General features: G+C 45.1%; 1 protein-coding gene across 1 annotated transcript in view; it reads right to left on the bottom strand.

Moving 5' to 3' along the window:
• AP3D1 (adaptor related protein complex 3 subunit delta 1) overlaps positions 1–16,649 on the bottom strand; it is a 3,080,434-nt gene that overhangs the window by 2,649,367 nt on the left and 414,418 nt on the right. Inside the window, exon 6 of the mRNA XM_044055492.1 lies at positions 10,672–10,801. Coding sequence (XP_043911427.1) covers positions 10,672–10,801 — 130 coding nt within the window. The remainder of the gene's footprint in view (positions 1–10,671; positions 10,802–16,649) is intronic.

Here is a 16,649-nt window from a genome sequence, read left to right as displayed (position 1 = left end):
GCTGCTAGCACCACTCTGCAGGACCACGAGGAGCTTGGCTGAGTAGTAACAAGCGCAAAAACCTCGCCAAAGCGGGTTTTATACAGGGGGATTTTAAAGAGCTAGAAAGTGGCCCAAAATGGCCAATAGACTACCAGATTCGTGTGCTGGGAACACTCCTCCAGGGATAGAGAGGCTGCTTTAAGCTCCCCACTGCCACTGGTGAACAAAGAAGCCTCCTTTAATCCAAGAAAGGAAATGGGCAACACAGGAACTTTCCAAAAGTCCAGAATACAGCAAAGCCTGTATTTGGACTACTCTAGGTTAGGAAAGATGGGAAACAAGGATAATTTATTTATTTATTTTTTTTTTTGCAACAAACAGCAGGAAAATGCAATAAATATTTATCGCAGGCTAGCGCACTTGAGTGTGTAGCCTCAACAGGTAAATGCAACAAACAGGACAAACTTTAAAAGTGCAGGTGCAAAAACAACTTTAAACAGTTTAAAACAGTTCAAGAAGCAGAAATACTTGCAGTTTAGCTAGATCGGACAGTCGCCCAGATAGTAGCAGGAAAAAAAACACTTTTATCAGGTTAGCAGTCGCTCTTTTGGCCTCTCTGCTGCTAGCACCACTCTGCCGGACCAAAAGGAGCTTGGCTGAGTAGTAACAAGCGCAAAAACCTCGCCAAAGTGGGTTTTATACAGGGGGACTTGAAAGAGCTAGAAATTGGCCCAAAACGGCCAATAGACTCCCAGATTCTTGTGCTGGGAACACTCCTCCAGGGATAGATAGGCTGCTCTAAGTTCCCCACTGCCACTGGTGAACAAAGAAACCTCCCTCTATCCAAGAAAGGAAATGGGCAACACAGGAACTTTCCAAAAGTCCAGAATACAGCAAAGCCTGTATTTGGACTACTCTAGGTCAGGAAAGACGGGAAACTAGGATAATTTTTTTTTTCATATGAAACTGGCAGTTTAAGGCCCTAATTGCCAAGGTTGCAGACGTATAATAAGAAGTTATGTACTCACCATAACGTTCCATCTGAGTAGGTGACTTCATTTGGATGCAACCTGTGGGATTCGGATCCGACATCGGATCCGAGCCGGCAATTCATAAGCTTTAGGATCTGAGCTTCTAGCTCCTCCCTTTACCCATAATCCCCTGCCAAGCCCTGACTGACCTCAGATTGAGTTTGCCCTGTGAATACCAGTATAACAGAATCCTGGGAAAACCAGGACTAATAGCGCCATGAAAGGTCAGGGGGATGGTTGCATCCAAATGAAGTCACCTACTCAGATGGAATGTTATGGTGAGTACATAACTTCTTAATCTGAAGTAGGAAGACTTCATTTGTCTGCAACCTGTGGGACAGAGTCCCCAGCTACCTGAATCTTGGGCGGCCATCATGGAAGGATGTTCGAGCACCTTAGAGCCAAAGGATGCTCTCCCTCTGGAAACAACGTCCACTTTGTAATGTGAAATGAAAGTATGAGATGAGGTCCAAGTGGCTGCTGCACAGATATCATCTAATGGTACTCTAGATTTAAAAGCAGCAGAAGTAGATACTGCTCTTGTAGAATGTGCTGTAATTCTCTGAGGAGCTGGCCTTCCTGAGGTGTCATAAGCCTGCAAGATACAATTAGAAATCCACTTTGACAAGGTGACCTTGGAGACTGCCTTACCCAGTGCGAATTTTGCAAAGGAGACAAACAGTTGATCGGATTGTCTATGACCAGCTGTTCTGTGAATGTAGAAACGCAGTTGTCTATGAACATCTAAGGAATGCAGTTTATATTCTCCTTTGTTTTTATATGTGGGAAAGAAAACTGGCAAATTAATACATTGGTTAATATTGGATTCGGAAGCAATCTTTGGAAGAAAGGAAGGATTGGTCCTGAGGGAGACCCTATCAGGAAAAAAGGAGAGATAAGGTGGTTTGACGCACAGAGCTTGCAGTTCTGAAACTCTTCTAGCTGACGTAATGGCCACTAAGAAAGCAGTTTTCCAGGAAAGATACTTCAAGTCCACAGAGGCTGCAGGTTCAAAAGGAGGAGCGGTTAGGGCCTGCAGCACTAAAGATAAGTCCCAAGGTGGTACGGCTTCCTTCACAGGAGGTCTTAAAAGGAAAGCACCCTTAAGAAAGGTTTTACAAATTTTTGCAGCCATGAGAGGTGTCGAGTCATGACCCACATGGTAATGAGAAATGGCTGCCATCTGTACCTTTACCGTCGAAGAGCTTGCCCCTTGTTGGAAAAGGTCTGTCAATAAGTCTAGTACCGCAGAGAGTGGCGCGGAAAAGGGATCAAGATTTTTATGTTCCGCCCAAATAGAGAACCGCTTCCATTTGCTTCGATAAACCTTCCTAGTAGAAGGTTTATGGGCAGCCACTATGATGGCTTTCACTGGTGAAGAGATACCGGGAGTCCTGATTAGGGATGTAACTGGAGCAGCCAAGCCGTCAATTTCAGAGTGTGAAGGTTCGGGATTGGAAGCCCCTGAGGATGGGAAATGAGATCCGGAATTGGATCCAGAATCCAGGGCGGATTCACTCGGTGAGATCATACATAAGGGAACCATGGTTGACGAGGCCAGAATGGGGCAATGATAATCATTCTGCTCCCCAAACTGCTGGCTTTCTGTAATAGTTTTTGCATTAGAGGAAGAGGAGGATAAGCGTATAGGAGATCGGGAGGCCAAGCATGCACCAGGGCGTCTCTCGGGGATTCCCCGAATGAGGGAAGTAGAGCGAAGAAATTGTCGCATTTGGCGTTTGAGGGAGAAGCAAAAAGATCGCAACAGGGTTGCCCCCAGGCGGCAAAAATCTGCTTCGCTACTAGAGAATTGAGAGACCATTCGTGAGGGGAAAGAATGGTGCGACTGAGCTTGTCCCCCAGAATGTTGGGCCTTCCCGGAATGTGCATTGCCACAAGAAAGCGGTTGGTGGAGATTGCCCATTCCCATACTCTCATGGCCTCTCGACAAAGGGGGTAGGACCTGGTTCCCCCCTGTTTGTTGAAGTACCAGACTACCGACATGTTGTCTGTCTGGATAGCAATAGTTCCTACAGGAAGAAGGCTGTGTAGTGCTTGCAACGCTAATAGCACTGCCCTCATCTCCAGAACATTTATATGCAGGGAGGTCTCTGAACTGTTCCACGTGCCTTGGACAATCCTGCCCGCTGAATGCCCCCCCCCACCCGAAGCGAGAAGTGTCCGTGGTCACTGTGGCTAGGGGGAATGCAGTACAGAAGGGTCTCCCTGTCAGGAGGTCCGTCGACTGGAGCCACCAGAACAGGGAGCTCTTGCATGCTCTGCTGATGGCTATCGGGCTGTTGAGAGGAAAGTAAAGCGGGGACCATTGGACCTGGTGGGTCCATTGAAGGATCCTCATGTGTAGTCGAGCGTGAAGGAGGAGTGGGATGGCTGCCACCATTGAACCTAGGGCCCTCAGGACCATAGCTGCAGTCAGAGTAGGTTCTAAGATGGCCGTGATATGACACCTCAGGTTGGACAGTCGATCTAGAGTGAGGAATGCCCGCATGTTTCTTGTGTCCAATCTTCCTCCTATAAAATCTATAAACTGTGTGGAGCCAGGGAAGATTTTTCTCGGTTTATGGTGATGCCCAGCCGGGGGGCTATATGAAGGAAATAGTCCCTGGCTGAGCACAGTAGATGCCTTGATGATGCTGTAAGGAGCCAGTCGTTCAGGTATGGAAACACCTGAATTCCCTGGAGTCTCAGGTGGGCCGCTACCACTGCAAGTACCTTGGTAAACACCCTGGGGGCGGAGGTGAGACCAAAGGGAAGGACCCTGAATTGGTAGTGACTGGCTCCCAGCTGGAAGCGAAGGAACCTCCTGGACCGTCTGTCCATTAGAATGTGATAGTACGCGTCCTTGAGGTCTATAGAGCACATCCAATCATTCTCCCGCAAAAGGGGGAGGATAGATTGTTAGGTGACCATCAGGAATTTTTGTTTGGTTACAGACAGGTTCAGTTGTGACAGGTCTAGGATCGGTCTTAAGTCCCCCGTCTTTTTTGGCACCAAGAAGAACCTGGAGTAAAACTGCAGTCCTGACTATTGGGTATAGTCCGGCAGTCCAGTCGGCCGAATGCAGAGTATAAGGCTGGCGTCGGGTCAGATAGGCTGCCAGTCATGTTTTCCAACACAAAATTGAGATCCAAACAAAGGTGGGTCACAATCATAGTGAGCTGAAATTGCTGCAGCATGAATCTTTATGGAAGAGAAAGACAAACCTTTGTCCAATAACTCAGTAAGATATTGAAGGAATATGCCAAGCTGTGAGATGGAGAGATTGAAGCTTGACATTGAGCAGATGATGAAGGCAAGGTATTATTTGAATGACAGTGTCCAAATCTTGGCAGTGCTGTGTCCATACATTTTGAGATACCATTGCAGGATAGTTGATGGAAGTAAAGTGACAGACTCTTTTGTTTGTCCCACCCAGAAAGCACATGTCTTGAGAGGGTACTAGACTTGAGATCCAAAGTTACCATCCAGTGATCCTTGCCCAGCAGAGGTAACAGTTGCTGACATCTTGAACTTGGGAATGTCCAGATAAGTGTTGAGGATAGATAAATCCAAAATTGATGAATGATATCCAGCACCCATCTGTCTTGAGTGATTAAATCCCAATTTTCTTTGGACTGGGAACCATAAGCAGGATATGTCCAAAAATCTTTAACAGTCTGCATAGACTTAGCTTTGTCCTCCATTTTCTTTAAAACTGCTTCCACAGGCGGTCCAAACAACACATCAGACTGTAAAGGAGCATCCAAAATCCTGGTCTTAACATGCTCAGCTAAATTCTGATCCTTCAACCATGCATGTACAGAACTAGTAGCAGCCACGAGGCCTGAACAGCATCAAAACCACACTGCAAAGAATGCTTACCCACTTGTTCAGACACATGAACCAAATCCAGCAATTCTTTACACTCAATACCTTCCGCCAAAGCATCCACCTTAGATTTCAATTGTGAAAGGAGATAATTCTGATATTTCAGCATATGAAATTGACAATTTCATGGCTAGAGTGGAAGAAGTATATACTTTCTTACCCCACCTATCCAAAGCCCTTGCCTCTTTATCAGAGGGTACAGGATTTTTAACAACAGAAGCTTTAACACCTTTAGGCCCCTGAGAAACAGTTTCTGGGTCCGGACTCTTAAACAAATACTTATGAGCTTCGGGCACCCTATAATACCTATCAGGCTTAACAGGAGCAGGAGGCAAGGAATCAGGGTTCAGAGAAGCCTCTGCAAAACATCCTCCACCACATTCAACACAGGAGGAATAGCTAAGGGCCTATGCTGAGGCAAAACAAGAATTCCCTAAGCCTTTTCTGGAGTCAGAGTAATCTTGGCCTTCCCATTTAAAGTGCTCCTCATGGAGTGAAGAGTCTCTGAAAATGAAAAATCCTCAGGAGGAGAAGCTGAAGGAGTGGAATCATCCACATCAGAATCAGAATAAGCAGGAAACTCTTGCAAGTCTTCCACAGAAGACTCTGAAGCCTGTGAACACTGTTCAAAACTATCAAACTCCTGTTCCACCCTAGGCCTCTAATCAGGTGGGGGCATAGAACCTCTAATCAGAGTAATCAAATCTTCAGCCATTTTAAGCATATGTTTCTTAGGCACAGAGCCCAAATGCTAGGAGAAGCCCCTACAGAAGCTGAACTTGTCCTTCCTCTAAAAGAAGCTCTGGAAACAGAAGGAGAGGCCCTAACTACCTTGGGAAGAGAGGGAAGAACAGTTACCTGAGAAGCCCCCTCAGCCTGACCTACTTCCTGAGAGGGCACATCCTGTAACAGTAAAGTATCTGCCTGAGACTCCATAGAGACTCCTGGCAACACCTCGTTCCTCACCCCTAGACTTCACTGTTTTGTCCTTGCGCCCAAATACTAACCTAGCACAATCAAGCCTCCTCATGTATGATAATATCTGCTTCCCACAAGAAATACAGTTATTCACTTTTTCTGACATCCGTAATATACTGAGGCAAGAAAAACCAAAATGTTGTCTGAAACAAATCTCAGAACGCCAACCTGCAAAATTGCTTCTGCATCGGACCATGCGCCATGACCGACGCCAGCCTTATACTCTGGTATTCGGACTGCAGCAAGGGAAGACGAAGAACATCCCTGATCCGGTCTGATCTCGGGGGACGTGTTGGATGGCTCTTTTTGTTAGTAGCTGTGCGATTTCCACAGTTGCTACCTCCCGTTGATTGGGTGGTACATCGGGGAGGTTTTTGGATATGGGAATACTGTGAAGGGGGATTGAATAGCCTCTGGATATCACTCGAAGCACCCAACGGTCTGACGTGATTGACTCCCAAAGAGGAGCAGCCGGGTAACCCATCAGGGTTGCTGCGTGGGTCTGTCAGAGAAAGGTTCTCTGGACCCAAAGTTCCTAGGAGCCCCTCTGCCTCTAGGACGGCGACCTCCCTGTCCTCCTCTGCCACGGAAGGACTGGTTGTCCGGAGCAGGTTGGGATTGCTGCGATTTCCGGAACCACATCTTCTTCTGTCCCTTTTGGTTCTTCGAGAAGGACCTCTGGGGAGCTGAGAAGCGGACTCCGACGGCAGACAGCGTCTTCCCGTCCTTTTCGCTCTGGACAAGCGGTTCGCAAACCGTTTTGCCAAAAAGGGCAGAACCATCGAAGGGGGCATTCGCGGAGGTCACTTTGAAGGGCTCCGCGAAGTCACAGTGCCGGAGCCAGGCCTGGCGTCTCATAACAAGGCCCGATCCGCTAGCTCTAGCGGCTCCCTCTGTTGCGTGATATAAGAGCCGCATAGAAGTATTAGACACCGCTCTGAGAGTGGCCATACGGGTGGAGTACACTTGTTTGTCCTCCGCCGATATGGACTCCGGGGGAGATGCAGCGTATTCCTTAATCAGGTCTCGCTGCATCCTGATCACGTGTGCCATATAGTTCAGCGCCCTCAGGGAGAAGGTTGCTGAACTAAAGACTCGCTTCCCAATGCGATCCATCGAATGGGATTCCTTACTCGGGGGATGCATAGAGGGACTCTCCTGAGCCAATTCCCTCTTTGTGGCTGCAGCCATCAGCATGGCATCTACTGGGGGTCCCTTACTCCAATGTGTACGGTCCAATGGGGGACTAAGACTCCGGTCCGGACATTTGGGAACAGGCTCTACGGTGTCCGGGTCCTTCCATGCTCTGGAGGCAATAAGGTCCACCAGAGGGTCAGCAGGAGGGGACACCCAAGAGGTAGACTGGCCCGCCTCAAATGCCTCCAAGAACACAGACTCGTCCGAGGAGGCCTTGGGGGCAGACCCCCCCCCCCGATCCTTAACATTTCCATAATGTCTCCAAAGGAGACATCTTCTGGGGGTGATCTTAGGGAGCCCTCCTCTTCCTCCAAGTCCGTGTCTTCAGTAATAGACTCAGGGGAGTCCACGTGCCTCCTCTTACACTTATGCTTACGAGGCTCTTCCTCGGGGGGACTGTCAGAGGAGTCCTCGCCAGCAACCAGTTGTTCCAAAGGAACCACTTGGGACACTGAGGCGGGCTGTCCCTGGGACTGGCTGATGGGAGCCTGGCCCAGCTGCGAGGGAGTGCGGGATGGAGCCGAGACAGGGACCGGGGGTCCGGATGTCCTCGACAGAACCCTCTCCACAACGTCGAAGGCCGAGGGGGAGCCGACTTCTCTAAGACCCGAGAGCCGACCCCCACTCGGATCCGACGAATGGATCAGAACCGGAGCCGAGACCGTCGGATCCGAGAGACCGGTGCGCTTTGACCTAGACGAAGTCAAAGAGACACCGGCTCCCTCGGATCCGAGGCTAGGCCCACGGCTCCGAGAGGTCGGGTCCGAAGTATCCGAAGCAATCAAGGGAGGGATCGGATCCGAGGTGCCCCGACCAGTCGGATCCGACCCACCCCCGGGTCCGACGCTGCCGGCTCCGAAAGCTCCGAACCCGGGAGTCGGGTCGGAGAAGGAGCTATGGGGGCGAAAAAAGGGGTCGAGGCCCCTCCCGGATGGGGGGGGGGGGGAGGCCAGGAGCACTTCCATCTGCATCTGGGCCTGGATGAATCGCCTCATCATCCGGTCCATATCAGCGTCCGACATAGAAAAAGTTGACCTCGACGAGGCCACCGAGGCAGATCTAGAGTGTCGCCTCGATGACCTCGACGAAGTTCTAGTCTCCACCTCCTCGGGTCCGGGAGAGAACCGAGGGGATCGGAGCCGAGGAGGGGGAGATTTAGAAGCCAGAGGGGAAGCACGCTTAGGCGACGAGGCCGAGACGGAGGTCTTGGCCCGCCGCTTATAGTGCCCCTCTCTGTGCCTCTCCTTTTCCCTCCTGGTCTCCCTATCCTCCCGTTTCTTAGTGGGAGATTGAGTCCCTGCCGGAGGAAGGGAGACCGAAGTAGCCACTGGCGATTTTTGAGTAGGAAGGATAGCAGGGGCCGAGGCCGAAGCCGATTCAGGAGGGAGAAGTCCCGCCAGAACCAACTTCGACCTCCGCTCCCTTAAAGCCCGGGGGTTGAACCCTGCACAAATGGTACAACCAGATGAAAGGTGTTCAACCCCCAGGCATTTAACGCACCGAGTGTGGCCATCAGCCGGGGAAAGCTTATGGCCCCACTCGGTACATTTAGAAAATATAGCCTTGGGGGCTTCAGACATAGCTACGCCCTAACAGGCCCTAAAAAAAAAACACACACACCACAAACACATACTAAGCGAACACCCGAGAAGGTTAACTAAAGAAGGGAGGAAAGCCTAAACTAACACACTTTAACTTTTGACAACTATAAGAGAAAATATAGGTAAAAAAGATATCATCAAATTGCTTTTTGCTATGGAGCTTGAAAATCCCGTCAGCTACTGAACGCGGCAAACGAAATCTGAGGTCAGTCAGGGCTTGGCAGGGGATTATGGGTAAAGGGAGGAGCTAGGAGCTCGGATCCTAAAGCTTATGAATTGTTGGATCCGAATCCCACAGGTTGCAGACAAATGAAGTCTTCCTACTTCAGATACCTTTTCCCCATCTATCCAGCACCCAGGAATCTCTATCAGAGGGGGTAGGATTTTTGGCTGTAGAGGCCTTTATACCTTTGGGACCCTGTGATTAGTCTCAGGATCAAGAGCAGGATTTTTGAATAGAAATGTGTGGAAGTCAGAAACCCTGTAACATCTGTCTGGCTTACTAGGAGCTGGAGGTAGGGAATCAGGAACCATGCTTGATTCTAAAAACACATCATCAACAATGTCTAATACAGGAGGTATAGCCAAAGGCCTATGCTGAGGAAGGAGAAAGAAATCCCTAAGCCTCTTTTTCGATACAGAGAAGTCCTGACTCTCCCAGTGAAAATGTTCCCTTAAAGTATGCAAGGATTCAACAAAAGAATAATCCTCAGGAGGAGATGCAGATGGGATGGATTCTTCTGCATCTAAATCCTCATAGGGAGGAAGAGAAAATTTCTGATCAGAAGAGCAATCAGAAGAAACGGAAACTTGATCTGAAGATTCATAATCAGTGCCTTGCCTAGGCCTATTAGCGGGGGGGGGGGGGTTGGGAACCCCTGATCAAGGTAATTAAATCCTCAGCAATTTTGATCATCTGTTTTTTAGTCATAGGGGCCTGAGCACGTGGCTCATGCGTCAGTTTTTTAGACATAGAAGTTGGTTTTAGCCTTGTTTTTGATTATGGCGTCGGTTTAATGTACAAATCTTTAGGCCTGAAAACACCCTCAGAAGCCGGTGCCCGTTCAGCGGCTCCGGACCCATCTAAGAGAGACATCCATGGGTTCAATACTTGAAGAGTCTCGTGGCATACCAGACTCAGAATGGGTCTCGGTAGAGGCCTGCGAATCAAAAGTAGCGGGCATCAGGGACTGCGAAAGCACCTCACTGAGTACCGGCGACTGGCTTAGGAGAAGCTTTGTCATCGGTTTTGGATCTCGATGGTCTGTCTCTGTTTTTTTTCTTTGCCTTTTTTGTGAATTCCGGTAGACGGATTGCTAACCGATGACATTTCAGAATAGTTAAATCTTGAGCCAAAATATTCAGAAGCAAAAATACACAGACACTCAATAGTGCGTTGGTTAAATTTAGCACAAAACCAACAGCAAGGCACGTTGTGATCAGGGCCTAGGCAAGGTATACAGTACAAATGAAAATCCTTATGAGGTATTTGCTTCCCACAAGTAATGTAATTATTAACTTTTACTGACATCGGTAAGGAGCAAGAAAAAGTTTCCCCACTGGGGTACTTAGCTTTAGTTGAAGACTTCAGTTCTGAAACTCGAAAATGAAAATTTCAGTGGTCGGCCGACCAGCACTTGTGAACTGCTTCTGCTTTGGGCACCGCGCGGCAAGAAAGACTGAATAAAATGGCATCAGCTGCATGTTTTATACCCCTGACGACCTGACGTCATGGAAGAGGAGACGGCAACCAATGCAGGACCCAAGACTTTGTTATTCAGGCCAACTAAGGGCAACCTGCAAGCAGATTACCCAAATGTAACGACTGCAACAGCGAAACATGAAGAACATCAACGGTTCCTAAAACATAAGTGATGACTGTTCACACAATGCATTCTTAAACCCACTCAACACACAGACAGCTAGTCTGCAGTACAGAACCAGTACCACATGGCTAAAAATGGACACTGATCTACAGGCGACAAAGTACTAACCAGGATCAGGATCTTCCAGCTTTTCTTTAAGACGAGGGAATGCTGGGCGCAGTGACTCGGGATACTTCAGAAAAACTTTGTACATTATCAGAACTGCTTTCTTCCTGATGTACGGTTTTGTATGAGACATCTGAAAAAACAAAAGCCAGTCACTGAATTTTCATACAAAGAAAACAGCTGCATTCACACAAGATCAGACAGTGCCCTCCATGATGTAACGTGCCAAGCATCCAGCAGCCACTACTGAGCACCCACCTACAAACCAGGAAATATAGTAAATTAGACAGCACATTATTAATGGAGTAACAAGCACCCACCTACAAACTAGGAAATACAGCAAATTAGAGTAACAAGCACCCACCTACAAACCAAAAAATACAGCAAATTAGACAGCACATTATTAATGGAGTAACAAGCATATACCTACAAACCAAAAAATATGGCAAATTAGATAGCACATTATTAACAGAGTAAAAAGAAAACAAACCTGGATGACCATCCTTTCTCCAACAGCACCTGCTAAGTGAATGGCCACTCATCTGCAGTGAAATGCAAAGAATGCAGTCTTGACCCGACAAAGAGGGACAACTAACAGATTAACATATTGATAACATCTGTCATACCTAACTGCAAGGACCCTCCTCCTTGCAGGGTCCACGAATGGGATAAACCCCTAGCAGGATCTCCCCAGTGGAAAGAGTAGAAATTAGCCCAGGCCACAGTCTGGTAGAAGTGCCCTCTCAAAGGTAGCCCAGTTCCACAACTCACAGCCAAGGTAATAGTTCTTCATGAAAGTGCAAGTGCAAGCACTAGGGGCTGCCCCCCCTCTTGTTGGAGTGTGCTTCGCCACCCATCATTCATAAATGGACTGATGGTTGGCAAAAAGGCAATGACGCTATCAAACTGTCCGATACATATCATGCCTATCAATGTCAAGGTCGTCCATGGCTTAAGTAAACGATACAAACAGCTGGACTGTCACCCAAAACTTGTGCCATCATTTTCAGGTAGCAACTGAGAGGACAGTGCATGTGTCAGCACAAAGAACACCAGACAACGAACCAAATAGTTCACAACATCTCCAAAACCATCTTGAAAGAAATGTGAGTTGATCCAGAGGATCTGCCTATGCTTGTCAAAGTCCTGATGCATACAGTTCTCAAAAAGGAGGACATGAAACTTTTGATACGTTAAACAAAGAGTTGTTGGCCAAGAGGAAGAAAGACCTCCAGTGAATAAACTTCAGTACCAGTGAGAAAGCAGACTAAAATTCATAGTGACCAGACTTTCGCATCCATCAAGTTTAGGTCTCTCAGGGACACAAGCTCATCAATGGGGGTTGGGGGGTGCAGATACTGCATGCACCCCCCCCCCAAAAAGAACATTCTGGCAAAAAATGCTGGGCTACAACCCTGTACTCTACAATCTCATGACATGCAGAAATAGCGAAGACATTCAACCAGAGTGTACAACATTAGGGACTCTAACAGGTGCATGAGGCCAGGCAGAGACAACAGAAGACATGGTGCAACACAACCTGATTACATTTTGCACTTGCAGGCAAAGAGCAATTCATTATTATGTACATGATGTCTTTAATACTTGTTACAGTTACTTATTCGGTGATCAAATATGCCCAGAAGATCAAAAACAGCAGCATTTCATTTGATCTTCTGGCATTCATCTAACGAGTTTCTGATTTATTTAGACGGCTAAACAAACAAGTTTACAAATTAATTCTACAAAAAGTGGTTTGATATACTTTGGGACTTTCAGACCAGATCAAGCTCCTAACCTGGATGTTGATACACTTCATGAAATCCCTGAATGTTGATACACTTCATGAAATCCCTGAATGCAAGGACTTAGGAGTACACATCGAATCACAAATGGTAATAATAATGACATTGTTAAAGCAAACAGCTTGCAAATGAATAGATTACTAAACACTTTTCAGTATCAGGTTGGCGGGTTTTCTAATAATGTTACACAGTAACTATGTTAGACAGATTACTGAATACAACTATCAGGTTGGCGGGTTTTCTAATAATGTTACACAGTAACTATGTTAGACAGATTACTGAATACAACTATCAGGTTGGCGGGTTTTCTAATAATGTTATACAGTAACTATGTTAGACAGATTACTGAATTTCTAATAATGTTACACAGTAACTATGTTAGACAGATTACTGAATTTCTAATAATGTTACACAGTAACTATGTTAGACAGATTACTGAATTTCTAATAATGTTACACAGTAACTATGTTAGACATGTTACTGAATTTCTAATAATGTTACACAGTAACTATGTTAGACATATTACTGAATACAACTCCTCTCAGTAACTATGTTAGACAGATTACTGAATACAACTCCTCTCAGTAACTATGTTAGACAGATTACTGAATACAACTCCTCTCAGTAACTATGTTAGACAGATTACTGAATACAACTCCTCTCAGTAACTATGTTAGACAGATTACTGAATACAACTCCTCTCAGTAACTATGTTAGACAGATTACTGAATACAACTCCTCTCAGTAACTATGTTAGACAGATTACTGAATACAACTCCTCTCAGTAACTATGTTAGACAGATTACTGAATACAACTCCTCTCAGTAACTATGTTAGACACGTTACTGAATACAACTCCTCTCAGTAACTATGTTAGACAGATTACTGAATACAACTCCTCTCAGTAACTACGTTAGACAGATTACTGAATACAACTCCTCTCAGTAACTACGTTAGACAGATTACTGAATACAACTCCTCTCAGTAACTATGTTAGACACGTTACTGAATACAACTCCTCTCAGTAACTATGTTAGACAGATTACTGAATACAACTCCTCTCAGTAACTATGTTAGACACATTACTGAATACAACTCCTCTCAGTAACTATGTTAGACAGATTACTGAATACAACTCCTCTCAGTAACTATGTTAGACAGATTACTGAATACAACTCCTCTCAGTAACTATGTTAGACAGATTACTGAATACAACTCCTCTCAGTAACTATGTTAGACAGATTACTGAATACAACTCCTCTCAGTAACTATGTTAGACAGATTACTGAATACAACTCCTCTCAGTAACTATGTTAGACACTTTACTGAATACAACTCCTCTCAGTAACTATGTTAGACAGATTACTGAATACAACTACTCTCAGTAACTATGTTAGACAGATTACTGAATACAACTCCTCTCAGTAACTATGTTAGACACGTTACTGAATACAACTCCTCTCAGTAACTATGTTAGACACGTTACTGAATACAACTCCTCTCAGTAACTACGTTAGACAGATTACTGAATACAACTCCTCTCAGTAACTATGTTAGACACGTTACTGAATACAACTCCTCTCAGTAACTATGTTAGACAGATTACTGAATACAATGCCTCTCAGTAACTATGTTAGACACGTTACTGAATACAACTCCTCTCAGTAACTATGTTAGACACGTTACTGAATAAAACTCCTGTTTTTGCTCATATTCTGAAGGGGATTTGTCATTGTTTGAGTCTAAAGGAAGTTTACAAAAATAACAACTGACTAACTCACTGCCTTACAGTGCTCGGAAAACTATCTTACAATACATGCCTAGAAAACTTCAATCTATATTAAATAAGTTATCTCTGGTTACAAGGCAAATTAGGTTTGGTATTCCATGTTAATGCAGGTCTAGATAAACTTAACTTTAAATTAATAATCGATTGCTGATTACACTGCTAATTATGTTTAGCACACCATACTATTCTTGACAAAAAACTCTGGCTCTTACTAAACATTAATATGCAAACCAATAAACCATCGAGAGATGTGATTTTACTTTCCAAGTTATGTAAATATATATATGCATATAGATACATATAGATACATATAGATACATACAGATACATATAGATACATACAGATACATACAGATACATATAGATACATACAGATACATACAGATACAGATACATACAGATACATATAGATACATATTAATAGTACCTTTGATTGCCCTGTAAAAGCATTTTATACTATTTTTTTGTTAGTACATCTTTTATTTCATTGTATACTACAAATTTAACAAACTTTATATACTTTGTAACATTTTATTGGTGTGTTTGTCTAATTACATTATTACTTGTTTAGTCTTGTTGGAGCTTTTCTCCCCAAGAATCCATTGAAAATGGGCTCCTTCAGCCCAATGGACTATCCTGGTAAACAAACTGTAAAATAAAATAAATAAAAAAGTTTATATCTCCTGGCATTGCTTGGTCCTAGAACGGGCTGCCTCTGTAAGCCAGGGAAAATATTTCTTTGTTTTTAAAAATAGGTTAAATACTTGGTTTGGGAATACAGCTAATAACTGGAATTTGAAGCCTGCATTCCACTGATCTATGATCTCTAATCAGTTACACTCAAATTCTGTAAGAGCTATTTAGTGGGCAACTACCTAGCAAACTCAACCACATCTGGCCAACAAGCCTAGAGGAATGAGGAAATGTACAGCAAGAGCCAGGCCCTGCAGTACCACCTCTGGCAAGCAAGTCTAGAGGAATTAGGGAATGTACAGCAGGAATCAGGCTCCCGCGGTGGTGGTGCTGCGGTAGAGTTGTCGCCTCACAGTAAGACTCTGTCCGGTTCGATTCTCAGCTAGAGCGTCTTCTGCAATGGAGATATGCATGAATGGGCGTACCTTCATTGAAGGTTGTGTGTCAGGGCTGGTAACTCGACACGTAAAAAATCAACTACCAATCATTAGTGGACCGGAGTTCCGCTGCGGCATCCCCTACCCGGGAAAAGCCGAAAGATACAAAAAAAAACAAAACAGAAGGAGTCAGGCTGTGAGGCACAGTCTGACCTCAAGAATGAAAGGTATCCTTGACTAGAATAGGTAGTATTCCCTGTAGCTACAGGACCATTAGCACCTGAAATCCCTCTCTCGGCCACAAAGCAATGAAAGGAGGGAGTTTTTATATCTTTCCCTGTATATTATGAATAAGTAGGAAAGGCAGAACAGCGTAGAGTAATCTCTCATACTACAGGAGAACAAAGGTTCACCGTTACCTTCCCACTGCCATGATTAACTAGGAGAGACTAGGGTGGGAGATTAGCATAATGGTTAAGGTGTTTACCTTACCAACATAAGGTGCAGGGTTTGATTCTCACATGGGGTAACTGGCTAGGCTGAAAATGGCCCCCAAGGGCAGTTAGCCTAGTACTAATCTATGAAGCTATAAGGAGAAGGAAGAAGAAAGGAAAAGTACAATCGTGTACACTTACCATAAATGTAGATGTTCGAGTGCATTCACTGTCGCAGTATACATAAAGTACAGTCGTGTACACTTACCATAAATGTAGATGTTCGAGTGTATTCACTGTCGCAGTATACATAAAGTACAGTTGTGTACACTTGCCATAAATGTAGATGTTCGAGTGTATTCACTGTCGCAGTATACATAAAGTACAGTTGTGTACACTTATCATAAATGTAGATGTTCGAGTGTATTCACTGTTGCAGTCATTACATTTGGGTTATCTGCTTGCAGTAGCCCACAGTCGGCCTGATTAACAAAGTTTTGGGTCCTGCATCGGTTGCTGTCTCTTCTTCCATGATGTCAGATAGTCAGGGGTATAAAACATGCAGCCAAAGCCATTACATCAGTTTTTCTTGCCCCAGATGTCAGGTGCCCCCCAAATTGGGAGCAAAATATATAAGTAATTAACACAAAAATATTCCTCCAAACAAAAGCAAATACACCAAAAAGACTTTTAAGCATAGTAAAAGAAAGTAGAGGTAGGTAAGAGGAAAAACAGGGGGCTGGAGGGAGGGTAACCAGGAATACAACAGTGAATACACTCGAACATCTACATTTATGGTAAGTGTACATGTACTATGTTCTTCATGTTTCACTGTTGCAGTCATTACATTTGGGTAGATTCCCAAAGCTATGGTTGGGAGGAT

The sequence above is a fragment of the Protopterus annectens genome, chromosome 13.part0, assembly GCF_019279795.1.
Source record: "Protopterus annectens isolate FY-2018-M chromosome 13.part0, PAN1.0, whole genome shotgun sequence".
Classification (NCBI taxonomy): domain Eukaryota; kingdom Metazoa; phylum Chordata; order Ceratodontiformes; family Protopteridae; genus Protopterus; species Protopterus annectens.
Note: the sequence above shows the minus strand (reverse complement) of the source record. Positions and strands in the feature narration are given on the sequence as shown.